The 18,740-nt window shown below is 44.5% G+C and overlaps 2 protein-coding genes and 1 pseudogene across 3 annotated transcripts; 1 reads left to right on the top strand and 2 right to left on the bottom strand.

The window, feature by feature from the left end:
* Positions 1–1,730: 1,730 nt before the first annotated feature.
* Positions 1,731–3,325, bottom strand: LOC113033840 (fatty acid synthase-like). Its single transcript, XM_026187973.1, has 4 exons — positions 3,105–3,325; positions 2,876–2,974; positions 2,184–2,435; positions 1,731–2,056 (listed from the first exon to the last, which is right to left on the bottom strand). The coding sequence occupies exons 1-4, from the start codon at positions 3,192–3,194 to the stop codon at positions 1,919–1,921; spliced, it is 579 nt and encodes a 192-aa protein (XP_026043758.1). The 5' UTR covers positions 3,195–3,325; the 3' UTR covers positions 1,731–1,918.
* A 9,626-nt stretch (positions 3,326–12,951) lies between these two features.
* LOC113033698 (ribosomal biogenesis protein LAS1L-like) lies at positions 12,952–14,697 on the bottom strand (annotated as a pseudogene).
* A 2,666-nt stretch (positions 14,698–17,363) lies between these two features.
* Positions 17,364–18,703, top strand: LOC113034276 (glutathione hydrolase 5 proenzyme-like). Of its 2 annotated transcripts, XR_003274140.1 has the most exons (3): positions 17,364–17,380; positions 18,238–18,365; positions 18,440–18,703. XR_003274140.1 is itself a non-coding variant. In XM_026188698.1 (2 exons), the coding sequence occupies exons 1-2, from the start codon at positions 18,224–18,226 to the stop codon at positions 18,595–18,597; spliced, it is 300 nt and encodes a 99-aa protein (XP_026044483.1). In that variant the 5' UTR covers positions 18,101–18,223; the 3' UTR covers positions 18,598–18,703. The 2 variants fall into 2 exon arrangements, 1 of the variants encoding a protein (XP_026044483.1); XM_026188698.1 differs by lacking the exon at positions 17,364–17,380 and having other exon boundaries at positions 18,101–18,365.
* The last annotated feature ends 37 nt before the right edge of the window (positions 18,704–18,740 follow it).

Genomic DNA, 18,740 nt, shown 5'->3' with positions numbered 1-18,740 from the left:
AGAGACACCAGAGGAACAGGTGATGAATGTGATGGGGAAGCATACGCAGGTGTGACATACAGAGCCGTGGGAATTACAGGACATTATTACTGTTGATATATTCTCAGCGATCAGCTGTTAGTGAAGAGCATGAAAACCTTACTGCACGTCGGTCAGCTCAACTTAGCTCGCTGGATAATTTACTTGTCAGCTTGAAAACATTTAACTTTAACAAAATGTTCACCAACACGGGTCAGTGTAGGTCACTGAGTCATCCTGCACACTAGCCCTGCCCCGCCCACCTGTGTTTATACACCTCTGCAGCCCCTCCTCCTTCAGCCGGGACATTTGTTCTAGCCTTCATTCATAAACTCGGCTTTCTAACATGCAGCTAAAGTTCAGTCTGCATGCTCGACCCACATACTCCTGGTAGCTGACGTGAAATACTGCTGTGCGTAAGGGTCGGGCGGGTGACCACGTCACCTGGTCATGGGGTAAATGCTGCGGCCGGGTTCAACTCGGACCTGAGGCCCTTTATTTCTCCCTCCCTGCTTTGCTGTCTGGTCTTCATTGTGCTATTAAATACAGACAAAAAAGTTTGTTCTCCTCCTTCCATCACCACCTTTGTTGCATGTAGAAAAGTGTCATATAGAACCAGTCGTTACTTTAATGGTCTGAACTAAACGGTCGGGTGGCGCCAACAGCGACTAAGAATTTTCTGGGCCAACAGGATTTGTGTTTCAGTCCCTGATAAACTGACCCATCCTCTAAAAAACAAAACCCAAAAACTATATTTACAAGATAAATGATCAGAAATAGTAACGACAACAAAAGCACAGGAATCATAGATCCAACGGGACAGGCTCGTTACAATGAAGGAAAACACTGAGCGACTGTTGAGGCCCTTATTAGTCCTACAAAACATAACAGAAATGTTACAATAAAACACAGAGGCCTTTATTGTCACGTCCATCGTACTGTGACTCCTCAGCACATTCATCTCCAATCAGCAGCTTCCTTCACTGACCCAATCACAGGTCTCAGGCCAGCTGTTGTACTCAGGTTTGGATTATTTGCTGAGGTTTTAGATCTCTGGACCAAAGCCTTTAAAAGGAAACAGTTTCTCAGAGGTTACATCAGTAAATATGATCTCACTGTTACAGTGATCATTCACATCTCTGATTAACCTCTGAAGAGACACATTTGGTCCTTAGCGACGCCTCTGTCACAGGCGTCTGTCAGAACAACAGCGTGTGTTTGACACAGTCCATCATGAAGAGAAGCAGTTTTTCTTCTGAATTAGTGAAATAACTGGTCTGTAAATTACAGTAACACGAGTGTCATTGTTAAAACACAGTTTATGAAACACTTAATTTGTTGTTAACTTATTGACAACGTAAACATTTGCTGGTTGCCACTGTAACTGATGACTGTGTGGTCACATGACTGAAAAGTAAACAAATATCACAAAATAAAGAAATGCCTCCAACTTGTGTTACGAGTAGTTAGTGTGCAGAAACACGGCTGCAGGGTCAGCCCTCCCTCCACAGTCGCTCATCAGGCTGGTCGCAGCGCATTTGCCTGTCTACTGATGTCTGCATGAGCAGAAACACCAATTTGAGTGATGTTATGTAATTCAGGATTCAATCAATGTGTCAGTGTTTGTTACTTTGTTACATTAATTTTTTAACCACGTTATTTTGTTGTGGGATGAACTTCTGCAAACAACAACATATGGCAACAAAAAACAAAACTTGCAGTTGGAATCGATGGAGCTGTGAGATGATGGGATGTCGACTGGTTCACTAACCATTAACATTTGGGATATTAGGATAACAGTAGCGTGTAAACATAAGCAGTGCAAACACTTCCTATAACGACACATTTACAGTCTAGTTTGGGGAAAGCTGAGGAATTAGGGTGAAGAGACGGTGGATGTTTAACCCTCCCTTGGTTTGACAGCTCGCTCAGCCAGCGAGTTATGAATGATGTTCTTGATAGACTCCGCCCCCGCGCCTTCTAGGAAAGTGTGGTGATCTCCCTTGATGACGTGGACCGACACCTCGCCATCACAGACCTGAAGAAAGACGCAGTACACAGTTTGAACATTGGAAGGCTCAGACAGAGTTTATAGAAACACACACAAGCGCACACACGCACAGTGAAGATAAGTACTACAGACTGATGTAAATGTGCATCGGTACCTCGCTGAGCTTATAGTCAGCTCCCAGGTTTTGCTCATATTCGCTGCTGGTTTCGGCGCGCAGCAGCTTCACGCTGCCGTGGTATTTTGCAGTAGGTACATGTGCATCAGCAGCCTTTAGCTTGTAGTAGAAGGCGGAGGCTGCAAAGTGCAGTGAGTCTCGGTCGATGTCCTTGTGAGCGGAGGTGATTAGGTCCACGGCCACACTGACGCGTGCATTCAGGTCTGACAGCGGGAGCAGAGTCTCCAAAAGCTGTAGGATGTAACCATGGAGACGACTGTAAGTTCATAGCAAACGTTACCGCGTGCTCGCGGAGATATTGTTGTTTTCAGAAAAGTAAGTGACACATAATTAATGAACATCACAGATCTTATGTATATGAAAATGCAAAATGAAGATGTTTTGATATTCAGGAGTTACAAATGTCAGCTTTCAGTGAGAAACTGTACGAAGGTTTGATTTAACCGCATGTTTTACTTTAGTCTCCATAACAGCTCCAAACATCACATCATTGTTGAGTCAAACCTGCACCACACACAGACTGTGCTGGAACAGCAGCTCCAGACTGTGTTACAGTCACCATCTTTACCTTACAGGCGCCGTGAGGCAAAAGCTCAGGTTGTGTGGCCTTTAACGCTGATGCCACATAAAGGAATACTTGTGTGTGAACCTGTGGGTCAGAGACAGTATACCTTGTTGTATTCAATGCCAGTGAACTGCTGGATGAAGGCACACAAGGCTTCAGTCTCAGCCTCAGACTCGTTGCCGGGTGTTAGCTTGGCTCTGTAGCTCTGCAAATCAAAAACACAGTTAAACCTGTTCACATGCAGATCATGTGACCAGAGCTCATCCTTCAAAACCAACATCACACACGCTATACAGCATATACATGAAATAAAGATGCGCGAGTGTTTCTCTGACCTGTGTGTACGCTGCCACATATGAATGTGAGCCATCAAAGAGAAACAGGAACTCCACAGGCTGATTCTGGGTCTGCAGCTGAGAGCACATTTCAAATGCTACACAGGCACCAGAAGAATATCCAGCGACTCTGTACGGGCCGTCCGGCTGCACCTGCCTGACGCAGCTCACGTAGTAGGCAGCCAGGGACTCAATGCTATCCAGAGGAGCAGCTGCAAAGGAAACACATGAGGGGAGTTAGTTTGGCTGCACAGTGACATAAACAGCTGATGCACAACATGTGAGTGACAAAGGTCTGAGAACAGAACCACAAACTTTTAAACTGTGAAACAAAGAAAACATGAAATCACATCAGGTCTTTGGTTTTCCTCAGGCCATTATGGAGGGAGCTGTATATGTACAAGTGTTTGTAGTTTCACCTTTGAACAGTCAGACTTTCAGCTTTAACACATTTTGCTGTTTAACAGTTACACATGTTTTGATACACATGATTGTGACACCTGGTGAGGACGCACACTCATCATTTGATGACAAGTAAGGACACGTAGTTTCCACGATGGTTCAAAGTGTTGATTTTGTGTTTTAAAGTTTTTCTCTGTGACTGTAAAGTCATTTTAATATGAGCCCCATTATGCTGACAAACCCACGCAGACGATGCACACAGCTCAGCAACACCAACAAGCCTGAAACTCAAATGACATGAAAAGTTATCCATGAGGCGCCAAAACACAACAACAGCTGCAGCAAAGGCTCTTTGTACTGTAAGATGAAGATCCTACAAAAGTAGAAGCCTCACAAACCACATGTAGACTGGTTGTGCAAACTCCCACAGACCCTGCAGTCGAGAGGATAACAAGCTGCTCCAGTGATCATGACCAGGACACAAACTGCTTCCTCCTGAATCAGAGGCCTGACTGACAGACACACCCTGGCATAGAGGAGGCTGAGGAGTGTGACAGTTGGAGCACACGCTCAGGTCTAGGTCTTTAAACAGGGGAACCACCACCCCAGTGTGCCAGTCCAGAGGCAGCATCCCAGAGCTTCACGCAGCGCCGTGTCAGCCAGGACGGCCCTGCAACACCCAGATCCTTCTCATCAGCCTCAGGTCTGTCCTAAATCCTAGCAGGAGCTACCACGACGCGTACCACAAAATGCATCGCACTGGTTCTTCCCAGTAGTTGGAACTGGTTGTCTGCTTGCCAATGAATCCTGCTTATTGGTTCCACTTGTGCTACAATCAGGACGAATTGTAGTGGGTTAGGGTTAGCTGGATATGTGCTGGATATGTGGTGGAGGGTAACTGCAGGAGAAGAAGCTAGTGGGGGAGTAGAGCAGGGGAGGATGTGGGTCCCCGGGGCCTGCTGGAGGGCAAGGGCCATGCCCGATGTGAGTAGCAGCAGGGCCAGTGCGCCCAGGAGCACATCTTTTTCGACCGTAAGGGAGACAGGAGGCCGACTCACTGCCTCGGCTAAATGGAGAGGGAATTTCAGAAGGGCCAGGGCACAAGCATGGACCTTTTTCAGCTGTAAGGGAGACAAGAGCAAGGTGTGACGTAGGTCCCCGGGGCCTGCTGGAGGTCCAGGTCCACGCTCGATTTGAGTAGCAGCAGGGCCAGTGCGCCCAGGAGCACATCTTTTTCGACCGTAAGGGAGACAGGAGGCCGACTCACTGCCTCGGCTAAATGGAGAGGGAATTTCAGAAGGGCCAGGGCACAAGCATGGACCTTTTTCAGCTGTAAGGGAGACAAGAGCAAGGTGTGACGTAGGTCCCCGGGGCCTGCTGGAGGTCCAGGTCCATGCCCGATGTGAGTAGCAGCAGGGCCAGCGCGCCCAGGAGCACATCTTTTTCGACTATAAAGGAGACAGGAGTCCGAACAGGTCTCTGACCCTTCAGCATAGACAGGTGGCTGAATGGGCCCCTTGGGCCCTCCAGCCGAGACAGACAGCTCAAACGGGTTCCTCTGACCCTTCAGCGGAGACAGACACCGAACCAGCATGTGTGGAGACCTCTGGCAGTGTGGACACTGGCTGGAGCTTAGTGGCACATTGGCTTGGCTCAGGCAGTGGTATGCAGTCCTCAGAGGGCTGAAAGTGTTCTCCAACACATCCAGCAGAGGACAGAGGACTCTACTAAAAAATCCGACTCTACTAACCTATCAGAGGCTGCTTAAGATCAGAATGCAATCATTTGCAGTTTTCTTCTTAATTAACAATAAACTTAGTGTATATGTACTCCTAAATTTGATGAAAGTGATAAATAATAGACAGCTCTCTCTCTCTCTATATTCTGACATTTAACTAATTCAAAAGATATTTCAATATTTATTTATCTAAAACAAAACAAGTTAGAATAGCCTTTATTGTCATTGTACAGAGTACAACGAAATTGGAGTGCCACTCCCTTGGTGCAAGTTTCAATAATAAATATAAATGTAAAATATAAAAAGTACAAAAAAACAATCGTAAGTACTCAAACAATAGTTTGTACAATATATACAGGATAGCAGCATTAATATAATGACAGTATGAATAGCAGCATAATATAATGACAGTGACGGTATGGAATAGGTTCAATTGTATTTGTTCTTATTTACTACGGTGATAGCTCTGGGAAAGAAGCTATCCCTGAATCTGTTTGTCCTGGTTTTATGTGACCTGTACCGTCGGCCTGACGGTAATAGTTCAAACAGTTGGTTGCTGGGGTGAGAGTAGTCCTTGATGATATTGCCAGCTCTGCTGAGGTACCGAGAGTTTGCAGTGACCTCCATGCTGGGCAGAGAGCAGCCAGTGATCTTCTAGTTGCAAGTTCACTCTAAATTGATGTTTAACAGAAAAAAAAAATGTTTTTATGTTTTTTCCCTAAAGTGTATGTAAATATCTGGTTTCAGCTGTGAATATACTGCTGTGTATTGAAATTCCTCTTGTTTTGCATAGAAATATACTGAACAACATACAAAGCATAATATATAAAATAAAATCTACCTGAGTTTTTTCTTTGAAAGAAGCCACTTATGTCAATTGTTGTGTTCATCAGTACATAACTGAAACCGATTACAGTGCTTTGTTTAGCCGTGGAGGGAAACAACTGAAAATATGAAATAAACACACATGTAAGCTAAGACTCTCTAAAAAAACATCGTTGTTGTTGTTCGGATTTTCATTTCCCCATTTGTTGATTCACTCCAAGAGCAAGTAACGTAATATGGGTCAAGTGATCAGTTTGATATCAATCTTTTGTGATACACCGTCATATTTACATTATTTGTACAGTATGAATGATTTGCTTTGGTACCTGGTCAAACTTAAGCTCTCCTCTGTCTGCCTGTCTACGCTTCTCCTGCAGCAGTTTCTCCCCCCTCGCTCACATGCGTAAGTGCTATGCTCAGTCACCCAGTGCCTGAGCTCAGATCATACCAAAATTAGGGTGAATTTACGACTGTGCGCTATGTGCTTCGAATATTGTGTGTAGTTTTTTGTTTTATACAGTTGGCAGTCAGGCATCAGTAACAAAATCACCAGGCTCACAGTAGACAGATTCACAAGAAATTCATTTGGGCTTAGAAGGAATAAAACAAACAGAATCCTTAATTAAGCTTGCGTTAGATTGCAAAATGGTCCCAGATGAAACAGTCTTAACAACACGAAATGCACAGTTCTTTTGTAAAGGTTCTTTTTATTTGGAAGGAAAAATAAGCACAGACAGAGTCCCCAGAAGTGTCCAAAAAGTGATTTATTAAACACACACAGTTATACAGTGTGGGAAGCCGGTCTTCGATCTTCTCTGCTCGTTACAGAAAGCTTTATAGCCTAATATGACGTCAGAACATTTCCTAGAACTCAGCTTCTCAGAAACCTAACACTTTCTCAGGCTTTATGTTCCCAGATATGGATGAGGGAAAACATCTGGTCTAAACAATTGTGTGTCCGAGTGTGCAGTTTGTGAGATTGTCTGTCCAGGCCAACAAAAGGTCGCTGTCCTCATCTGACTTTACTTTGGGCCGCCTGGAGCCACAGAGATGCTGGTGGTTTTTGCATAATAGAATATTACAGAGGAATGTGTCTTATTCTGCGTGCTCTGGAATACAAGATTAAGCAGATTTACTAAATGATAAATGATACATGATAATGGTGATGATCAACTGATACTAAGTGATGCAGACTAATGAAATAATAATGAAATAATGGCAGTGAAATTACATGTTTTTCTTGACAACTCCTCCTCTTGGGCTCGCTTGCGAGCCCAACTTACACCAGGATTTGTCTCACTCCTCCGTCCAGCCTACAATCTCCCTCAAAGGCATCATGGACTCCGGCGCAGCTGAACCTGCTGAGCCTGAGCTCAGGGCTCGCTCCAGCATCTTTACTAAAAGCCGCCGGACCAGAGGGATGAGACAACATCCAATCATCAATATGACAAGAAAAACAACAAAAGAAAACATGGCAGACATAACAACACTCTTCCATTGCCCAAAGACAGACGTGAACCAGTCTCCCGGTCCAGTGTTCACACCTGATTGCTCATGCATGGTTTTAGATAACATTTTCAGACTCTCAAGCGCCCTAGTAACCGTACCGTCTGGTGCAGTATTGTTGGGTATGAACGTGCAACACATGTCCCCAAACATGGCACAGACACCACCTTTCTCAGCCAACAACATGTCCAGGGCCATTCGATTCTGGATTCCCATTAACGACGTCGGGCCTAATTGTTCCGCAAGGCCTTCTACCGCGTCCCTAGTGAGATTAGAGAGTCTCAACACATTATAATGGACATAGTTAATGCGATCGACATTTTTATTCGGAGTTATCCATAGAAACACACTTTCAAAGCCGGCCGCTATCTGATTGACTAACTTATACTCATCTGGAACTCCCCTGGGAACTCCTATTGAGTCAATCCAGGTTGGCGAGTCCCATCTTGGGTCATATTTGTGCATACTGTTGCGAAATCGATCAACTTCAGACCAGACAAAAAACAACGGAGGCTCCGGAAAAGTGCAATCAAACGATGAGTTTTATTATCACAGGAGAACAACCAACCGTCAGCATACAGAATGGGTTGCTCTGACAAAAATACACTGGGTTCTGGTTTTATAGGATAACATATCACACCTACGTCAATACAGTTCAAAAATACAGGGTGACAGATGGACAAAAGTTCAATTCGTGCAAACAAGGGTACATCACATCATCGCGCTAACTCTGAGCTCGCTATTCCGGTTCCCCGAACACACCTGTTGTTGACGATTAGTATAGCTGGATGAAGTAATGTGAGATCACTGGGTGGCCCAACAGGGGCTACGCATCGATAGTAGAAACATTGATCGGCAACCCTTTGATTGGTCGGCGAAAATGTCGAAGGAGCGCGCTCGGTATTTTTCGGCAGCAGAGCAAGAACTCTTGAGTGAGGGATTTCAGGAGTTTCAGAGTTTAATTAAAACGCAAGGGAACACTGCAAAGGCTGCAAAAGCAAGGAGAGAGGGCTGGCAGAAAGTTGCTGACAAATCAAACTCGTAAGTAATTCAATAATAACAATAATAATGGAGTGGATTTATATAGCGCTTTTCAAGGCACCCAAAGCGCTTTACAATGCCACGATTCATTCACTCTCACATTCACACACTGGTGGAGGCAGCTACGGTTGTAGCCACAGCTGCCCTGGGGCAGACTGACAGAAGCCAGGCTTATTATATTACATTATGTTATATTATATCCCCTTTCACATTAGAGCCACAACAGGACCCACTAGAACATGAGAACAAGTAAAAGTGAAATATAAGAATATTCTACAGAATGGTAATATTTATCACATATATTGCTTGTCGTCTCTTGGAAAGAGACCCTGGAATACTCTGTTTGTTTGTTCATAACAGCAACCAAGAAAAGGGCAGAGCAAAAAAAAAGACAGGTGGTGGTCCTGCACCCCCTCGTCAACAAGTTGGTTAAGTAAATAATACCCTCACGGGAAAATCGATATCTCTCTATGAGCACACTGTCGCGCTGAGCTAAAGGATCCTGTCTGTCCCGCAATATACGCTGAATTCTGAGGACTCTCCTTATCAATCTTGCACCTTCCGCAATGGGTTGCTCGCGTAAACGGACAGGATATGACTGCGACAGACTTCCCAAATCCACCTTCGCTTTTATAGCCGTGGTCTCTCATCTTGATTACACGAAGTAATTTACAATTACTACTCTGAAATATGAATTACATCTGTAATAATCACATACATGTAATAGAATGTTAATAGTACATTTCCCTTTTTTAGGGAATGACCTGTATGTATCTGTGTGAAATCAATAAAAGGATCAAGTGCTGCATTATCTTTAGTTACATTGATGTTATTTATTTATGGTGAAACAGTGGTGGAATATCGCTGTTGCTTTCGTATGAATGACGCGGACATACCTGCGTGGCCGCGATCTAATCCTGTTTACATAAAGTAAACCTGCTCCCCAGCAGGTTTACGCTTACGGCTCTGTTGCTATGACAGCAAGTCCCGGATGGGCTTCGGGGAACCGAACGATCCAGGATCACGCGAAATCGTCAACAATCTCATCCAGCTAACTCACTTAGCGCGGTACGAAGAACAGGCCCCTGAGTGCTCATGCATGGTTTTAGACAAAGTTTTCAGGCCCTGCAGAGCTCGGGTTACTGAGCCACCTGGGGCAGTATTATTGGGGATATACGTGCAGCACATATCTCCAAACATCGAGCACACACCTCCCCTCTCTGCCAATAACATGTCAAGCGCCATCCTATTTTGAACTCCCATCAGAGAACTTGGACCCAATTGTTCTGCGAACCCCATCATGGCGTCCCTGGTTAGGTTAGAAAGTCTCAGCAGATTGTAATGAACATAGTTAATGCGGTCAACATTCTTATTAGGTGTTACCCAAAGGAATATACTCTCAAATCCTGCAGCTATCGGATTCACCAGCTTATATTCGTCTGGAACTCCCCTAGGCGAGTTCAGGCGAGGATCATAAGCATGTGTACCTTGGGTCCCTCTTTTGACCAAAACATGTCTCAGACGTCTGGCGGCTAGAGTACGTGTGTTGCGTTGTGGAATAGCCTTTACCTGATTCCCAATCAGCATGAGTGGAGCTCCTAATCGCACCATCGCACATGTCCCTACGCTTCCTATAGGAACATGAACCAACAGAGTATTTTCCCCACAATAATAATAGAGCCCACTTCCTGCCCAGGTTCCAATTACCGTGCTAGGGCCGCTTACATTGTTGGTGGTTCGTCCCTGAAGTGTGACGGCACACCAAGTTGGATCGATCTCTCCCACCTTGTACTTTTCATTATCAGTAGAGAACTTAAAACATGCATAGTTATCTTGTTTTGGCATAAATGGACCATTTATGCCACTGTTGTCTGACACTTTCCATCTACTACTGGCTCCTGTACATTTAATGACGTCACACAAATCTAACATGAATGAGCTGGTAGACCCTTTAACATAGTTCAACTCTATGCCATTATTTCTGCTGAGACATTCATCACCTTTACCTGACCCCTCGCGCTTTTGTCTTTCTAGCGATCCTGTTTTAGGACCTACAGTCTCAGGAACTGCTGGGCTGGACTGGCCTCCGTGTTCAGACAAGGGGTCCGGAGTGCCTTGCAAAATACAGACAAAAGACAACAGAGCCATGGTTACTATTATCGCATATAATACACATGTAGTTGTAAGGAACATTTTAATACGTTTCTTCCCATTACGTGTCTCTGATTCGGTTGTTTGCATCATGTTATATAAACTTTGTATTCTAGACTTGTTATATAGATTTTAGATTCTGGACTGAAACCCCCCTCTTTGTGGACCCTTTAACTTATCACTGCCCCTTTCTGATGGCGTGACGACCTTCTCCGCTGCTGCTCTTCTTTCTTCAGCCTTCCAGGTGGACTACTGAATGGCCTGTTGCACAGGTGAGAGGGTTTATTCTGCCTCTGTTTGTTGACACCTGTGTTGGTTGAAGCCTCTTCCTCAACCAAGCTCTCATGTGCTGGTGCACACTGCGACCAGTGATACCAGGTGTCGCCCTTCCCTTTCAGTTGGACTGCTGTAGTTGTCCTGGCAACGACCTCGTATGGACCAGTCCAGCGTGGCTCCTTCCACTTGCGTTTGAGCACCTTCAGCCACACCACCTTTGCCTCCGGGGTCGCCCTGTCCACAGCGTGTAATCCAGATGTGACCTGTTTGCGAAACTGGAGATTCTTGCCACCCCTGTGGTCGCTGTGTTACTGGAATGTTCTCCTGTAAAGGATAGAAAACAAAAAGCCTCTCTCTGGTACACCTCACTAATCTACTGTGTTCATCTAATGTTCCCTTAATTATTCAAAGTTGGTTCAAGATATCATGTTCTGGGCTCTATCCTTTATATTAACTTTACTTAATCTAAATGCTCTTTATGTGTGTAAAGAGTTTATCTTCTAACCAGGATTCAGTTCATTTTAATCCTTCAACTTAAACATGAAAATAACAATGTCTGCCTCAGTTTTACCATATCTAAATCATCAAACACCCCAAAAGTCCTAAAATGATCCTAAACCCATTTCAACTTAAACCTTAAATCCCCCCTTTATTTTGACACATTTCATGTGTCAAAATAATGTACAAAACTAAAAATGCTCAGTTTTCCCCACTCATGATCCAATCTATGTCATGAAAATGAACTTAAAACAGAACAGTCATCAGTCATGTGCTTAGCCTTAGTCCAGTCTTTACCTCAGTGTCCAGTTGGTCCAACCTTAGTTCAGTTCGTCCGTCCAGTCACCGTCCATTCATACGTATTCACACCAGGTATTTCCTCTTTCTTGCCGAGACAACAAGAAACTGTTCCTCTTTCACAGTTGCGAGTAAACATAACTAACCTCTCACCTATAAATGATTCTCTCTAACTAAGTGTGTGTGTGTATATGTCGTCCTCAAATGCTCTCTCATCTCACCCGTTGCACTTCTGACCTTCCACCAGACCAGAGGCTCATCAAATAGCCTCGTCTAACCTGCTCCTCAGAATAACTTAGACTCTGCTTTCATTAATGCAAACTTTCTGCAACTTAGTCTTTCTGAAAGACACACACTGTTTAAACCTCTGAATGCAATATCAATGCTGCAGATTATATTATTAATGCAATGGTGACGATGACGACGATTGGTACACCAGAGGTCGCAATACATTGTGTCCTCGCTCTGACCCTCTCTTGTGGTCCATCCGGCCTCGGGCCTCCAGGATCCTCACCCCCTGTGGTCGCCGAGATCTTCTGCAAAGGAAACAAAACACCTTTTCCTGCATCTCCCTAACTTATCATAGTTGGGACTCTTTAATCAAAAGCCTTATCCTAATTATGTTCTTGACTTATAGACTTGTATTTATATATATTCTTCAACGTTACTCATCATTTTACCACTCTCTTAAAACGCTGACACTAACTTCATTTTAAAACCTCACATTTCCTATGTTATAACCTGTTTTTGATATAGCCTTTTTATTTCATTTTGCTCCTTTTAATGTAACAATACCTTATAATTCTAGTTTATCAGACTTAATCAAAACCTATGCTTTCCTTCCTTTGGTCCTTCTTTAAATCAGAACATTTTGTCTTCTGAAAGTTTTATTTCTGCTTCTGCCAACATGTTTAGTTAACGAGCTCGACTGGACAGAAACAATCACAACTGCTGAACCTGCACTGTGCTCATGGTTAAAATTCCACAACATTTTGTCTTCTGAATATTGTATTTTTGCTTCAAAACTGCTTCTAGCACAACAAGAGTCAGCGGAGGCTGGAATGACAACAACAACAACAATCTTGTGCTTAACATAAAACATTTACCATTTAACATAAAACAAAAAATAACACAAGTAACAAAAATAACACAAGTAACTTAAAAAAGCTTCAGTCCACATTTCAGTTTGTTGAGCTCGCTGTTGCTCCAGAGGAGGCCCTCAGCTGGCCGGGCTGGAGCCGAGGCCCCGGGGATGCTGCTACGTGTCTGAGGGCAAGTGCTCTTTCAGCCTGCACGTCTGCCCATTTGCGGTCCTCACTTCTCTCCGAGTCCATCGGTGAAGAGTGTTGCATCTGGTCCAGCAGCATACTCACAGTATATATGGGCTGCTGCTGCTGCAGAGGTGTGCTGGCCTCTGAGCGCTCTGTCTGTGTGTAGATGGAGCAGAGCTGGAACAGCTTCTCTCTGGTTTCCTGAGGGGGGGGATGCTCCATGTCATCCAGGACTAGCTGGATCAGGTGAGGTGTGCTGATGCAGGGGGCATCCAGACATGCAGAGAGAAGCTGCTGCCACCTCAGCTTGATGCGGTTGATGAAAATCCTGTCCTTCATTCTGGCTTTCTTCTGCAACTTTGTCTCAAAATGATATTCAAATTTGTTGTTGTTGCAGAGGAAGACTTCTGAAATCCATGCAGAAATATAGAAACACCTGTGACCGTTGGGCTCTTTGCTGAGCAGCTTCAGTTCCACAAAGAGCTTCTCCAGGAAGAGGTGAATGAAAGACGAAGAGTTAAGCATCTTTAGCAGGGGCAGCCAAAAGCGCAGGAAGGTTTGTGGGACTCTGGGCTCAGTGGGACTGGCACTGTCAGATGTTGCACAGCCTAATGCTTCCAGCTGCTCCATGGTAGGAACAAGAAAACCGTCTTCCAGCAGCACATCAATCAACAGCTCCCTGGACCCCAGTGCAAACTGCTTGATCTCACCCAGCAAACAACTCATGTCTGCTAAGGGGGCCTGCCACAAGCTCTTCCCCTTGTCTTCAGGAGACCCATCATCAAAAGCTTGGTACTGGTCCTTCTGAAAAGAGATCAGCAGCTCCCGAGCGTTTCTGCAGGCATCCACTTCTTTCTGCCTGGCAACGAGCTGCTCATCGGGGCCTCCTCCCAGCTGTCTGGACCAAAACTCCTGCTGGAGCCACTCCAGGGCCACCTTACATCCCTTTCGGCACCATTTCAAAGAAGGAAGAGTCCCACGCATGATTTCGTGCCTCAGATCCACCACCCACTCGGGGATGTTCAAGTTTCCAGCCAGTTGCCTCAGCGGCTGGGCCTTTCTCCCCTGCTGGCGATCCGTGATAAGATTAACAAATCTTACCAGGGCCGTCCCGTACATCAGGGTCAAGTCATCTCCGGTAAGCTGTCCGGACCGGTCCCGCACCTGGCAGCGCACGAGGTCTGCTGTGCAGTCCACGGCCACGGGAAAACTATCAGCGCACCTGGCCCTCCAAGCCGATATCCTCTCTAACGCAAACCTCTGCAGAGAGGAGTCCATCGAGTAAAGGTAGTCCCGAACCTGATCCCACTCCGCTTTGTTAAGCCAGGCTACCACATGGCGTGTTTTCTCAGAGCCCTTTTTATTCATTGTGCGCGCTCCGGACCTCACGCTCAATCTCTCACTCACCGGGAAAAGCCGCTCGCCTCACGCAGAGACCACTCGCAGATTTATATGACAGAGGACCGCGTTCAGAGCTTCGAGTTTTACAGTTGCTTGTCGCACAGCAACCAGGAAATGACGCTAACGTTTTCTTCGGCTTCGTTTGTGGCTGACGTTCACCCTGCGGGCACGCTGACGCCACCTGCTGGATTGGAGGATGGAGCGATGGTTCTACAGAGCGCTTATTTACATGATGCTGGTCATAAACGAGCTTTCTTTGGCTATGGTCAATGGCGTGTCCAGCGGGGTGGCCTGGGGGGGCACAGGCCACCCCCCCAACCAGACTGGCCACCCCAGGTGCCACCCCAAAGGCAAAACAATAAAATTCAATCAAATATCAAATGTCCGATTATGTTTTCACGGTGACGCTCAGATATCCGAGTGTAAGTGAATGCAGCATCGGCTTCTGCGCTATGTGCATCACGTTAGCAAAGGTAGGAGAGCCAAGCACGAAAGACGTCACTGCAGGAAACAATTTTTCGGTGAAAGAAAATGAGGACAGAATAAATGTCCCGGTAAGTAATATTAAGTTTGTTGAGTTTAGTAAACTTCGGCGAAATTAGAATACCAAGGAAAAAATAACACTTAAAGAATTATTGCAGCCGTGGAATATTTCAGACAGTATGCTACAGAGGGGAGCTAACATAAGAGTTATGAGTTATAAGATGTAATCTAAGTCGTAACATTGCTGTATGGAGCTGCAGATTTGGTTGCAGGTTAACATAGCTGGACTGGCCATCGGGCTTATTTGACTTATTTTTTATTTATTTTTGTAACGGCATGAACAATGAGAGGTGGTGGATTGGCCAGATGCAGGTCGATGTGTAGAAATAACTCCGTTGTTTGGTGGTGGCTATGGCGGGGCTTCCACAGAGGCAGCAGGTGGATGAGGGAAGGGGAGGCAGGAGGAGAGCCCCGAGGCAGCCGCCAGTCCGAGTGTCAGGTGAACTGAACTTCAGGTAAGAAGTTATGACCTGCAGTCTATCTGGGTCAGATATGAACTAAGTTTAGGTGGAGTTTATTTTCGTTGTGCTGACTTTTTACTGTCAGTTGCAATAACTCATACTGCGTTCTAGCCAGCTTGGAGTTTTTATACAGCTGTTCGGTTGCTATGATGTTACTGATAGTGAACTTTATTTTATTCATAAGGTTAGTTAGTAGAGTTGCCAACGGCTCCTTAAAAAATGGAATGGTCCCTCAATCAGAGAAAATATTACACGTTTCGTGTTGAGCTGAGAAGAGACGCAGTTTGTCCCGAACTTCAGCTAGAATGGAAAAAGACACAAAGCTGGATTTATTCTGTCTTTACGCTGCACAGCTGCCTCTTCTCTCATCCTCCCTCTCCTGTTGCTACTTCAATCATGAAACTGATCGATGATCAGCTGATCGGCTTTTCTCTCTTGTTTGTTTATCACCCACTTTGCGCCAGAAAGACGAAACCAGCAGATGTCGCGCTAAACAACAGCAGCACGTTTAAGCTTGATCGGCTGTTGTTAGAATTTATTTAATATTAATTTCTAGTATCAGCTGATGTTTGCTGGAGCCACAGCTGTAAAGCTGCTGGTCATGATGTCGGTTTGGATATCTGGTGAGAGGGAAACGTGAAGACCACCCACCAGGATCCTTTTTTATGTAGCTGACAGCTGGTAACTGTGCAGGGGCGGGTCTAGCAAAGTTTTGCCAGGGGGCCAGGTAGGGCATTAACAGGGAAAGGGGGCACAAAGAAATACTTTTCTTTCCTATTCTCATTTAAAATATCTAGCTTTTATTAAATAATTATCTAAATCTTACAACCAAAGTTTTTATCTGACGTAAAATGTATAGAAATCATACATATACCAAAAAGACTGTACATCACTGTCACAACAGGGTTTGTTTTCATTCAAAGGCTTTATGGCTTTAATACCTGGTGGGTCGGTCTGTAGTCAAAATGCCCGATTTTCTGTCCCAGTCCAGCCCTGCAGGTTATACTGGCAGTGTCACCATGCCAGCTGAATGTATTTCATCATCAGCCAGTGTTGTTCTTTATCAATATTACCAAAGTTTACCATAAGGCAGCATAGAAAGTATTTACTTGCTTTCAGGTTTTATTCAAATATTAGTCTTTTCAGTTGTTTCTCCACTTTTTTCCTGTTTCAAAATCAAACACCAGTTTGTGAGAAGATTATCTTCTTTTTTTAACAGGCAGAGAAAGTTTTGCATTGGAATGGCTAATTTGTCAATTGTTTGCTACAAATGTTCGTATTTTAATATTCAAAAATGTTTTTGCCCAAAACATATGTGCAGTATATGTCAGTAAAAATACTATGCAAATATTGCTGTCCTTGAATGCTGAGTAAACACTGACAAAGCACTGATTGTATCTCTTGTACTTTATCAACGCAGTATCTAAAAACTTTGCACCGTAGTGGTTAAAATCTCATTCTAATAAGAGTTAAAAGTGCATTTGGTTATTAGGTTTATAGGATTATTGAATTATGGTTAAGGGTAGAAAACAGCGATGTCTGAGTCAGACGAGGAGCGTGGTACTTTCCGCACCAGCAAGAACACTGAGGGGGCAAATACGACTCCTAATAGCCCCAAGGGGGTTATGGTGACACTACCTTGCTTCTCTTGGTGTCCCAAAATATGCAGCCCAAACGGTCACGCCATCTTCTGGATTTGTTTTTTTTTTTTTTTTTTGGTTGTGCAATAGTTGGTGGTATTTGGTTAGGGGTATGGTTATGTAAAAGTAAAGGTCAGGTTGCCCCGTCGGACGACGAGGACCCTAATTGCCGTTTCTCAAAAGCTGCAGTGGCCGCAGACTCCAAGAATTGTTCGGAGATTGGAAAGTGAGTAACATTTGAAACTTCTGATACATTTTTTTTTCACATTACACATACGATTATGCACTGATCCAAATGCAAACGCTAAAAAATCTCCAAGAACTGCGAACATATGGGCTCAAATTGTGGTCATAAATATTTTGTACTTGTAAATCAGGATTTGTATGTGTAAAAAGAATTTGTGTGTGCCTTAGTGATGTGTCAGTTGTGAACGAAATGGCTCTTAGAGCCGGGTCTTTGACGTGAATGACGCAAGCCGGCTCCTTATCGCGAGCCTCCCAGTCCTACTGCCAGTTTCTGGAAGACACCTTCTTCAAGCAGTGGTACAGGAAGAAGTCTGCATCCTTCAAGAAAAACATGATTTTCATGCAGGACAATGCTCCATCACACGAGTCCAAGTACTCCACAGCGTGGCTGGCAAGAAAGGGTATAAAAGAAGAAAAACTAATGACATAATGACATGGCCACCTTTTTCTTTCTCTCACCCTCTCTCCCTCTTGCACTTTTTTTTTGCTTCATTCCGCATTTGAGCTTTGCGCTGGGATGAGGGGGGAGGGGCGGTAGTTACACTGGCAGTAGCACAGGAACAGAGCAGGAGGGAGAGAGAGAGAAAGAGAGCCAGGGACAACAACGTCAGATTAGAAAGGTATAGTAATCATCCACAACTATTTTCAGTTGCGGATGATAAAGGATTCAGAAAGTTTATTCATGCAGGTCCATATGACAGAGAGTATGCATGTTCTTTTTGTTCTGTCATGACAATTTAATTGTGGGACATTACAATTTTGATGAAGATTAAAATTAAATTAATTGTGCACACATGATAACAATAACACTAAAGTGATAACGATGAACTCTTTCAGGGACATTCTTCGGAAAAATGGCTCTGCAGTAGATGCTGCCATTGCTGCGCTGCTGTGCACCTCCATCATGAACCCACAGTGCATGGGGATTGGAGGCGGGGTCATATTCACTGTGATGGACAGCTCCGGTAACAAGACACCCTCGCTACTCTTTGCTCAGCTCTGCTGTGGATTAATGTAGTAATATGTCATCTTTTCAAAGGTAAAGTGAAAATCATCACCTCCAGAGAGACTGTCCCCAGCAACGTGACCTCTGACCTGCTTAAGTCGTGTCCTAACACCACAGAGTGGACCGTGGAGTGGCCGCACGGTGGGCTGTTTATCTGGCATAATGCTAATATTTATAAGGTTTTAGTCTAATCTGCTCTTGGACTCACCTTTATGACACAGCTAATTTATTCTGTACAGGTGACTGCTAATGCACACTGTGAGTCATTCCTCATTCAGCTTTCCTCAAAAAAGCAAAACTGGGATAATATAAAAAGAAAAGAAATCTCTCTCAT

The sequence above is a fragment of the Astatotilapia calliptera genome, chromosome 12, assembly GCF_900246225.1.
Source record: "Astatotilapia calliptera chromosome 12, fAstCal1.2, whole genome shotgun sequence".
Taxonomy (NCBI): domain Eukaryota; kingdom Metazoa; phylum Chordata; class Actinopteri; order Cichliformes; family Cichlidae; genus Astatotilapia; species Astatotilapia calliptera.
Note: the sequence above shows the minus strand (reverse complement) of the source record. Positions and strands in the feature narration are given on the sequence as shown.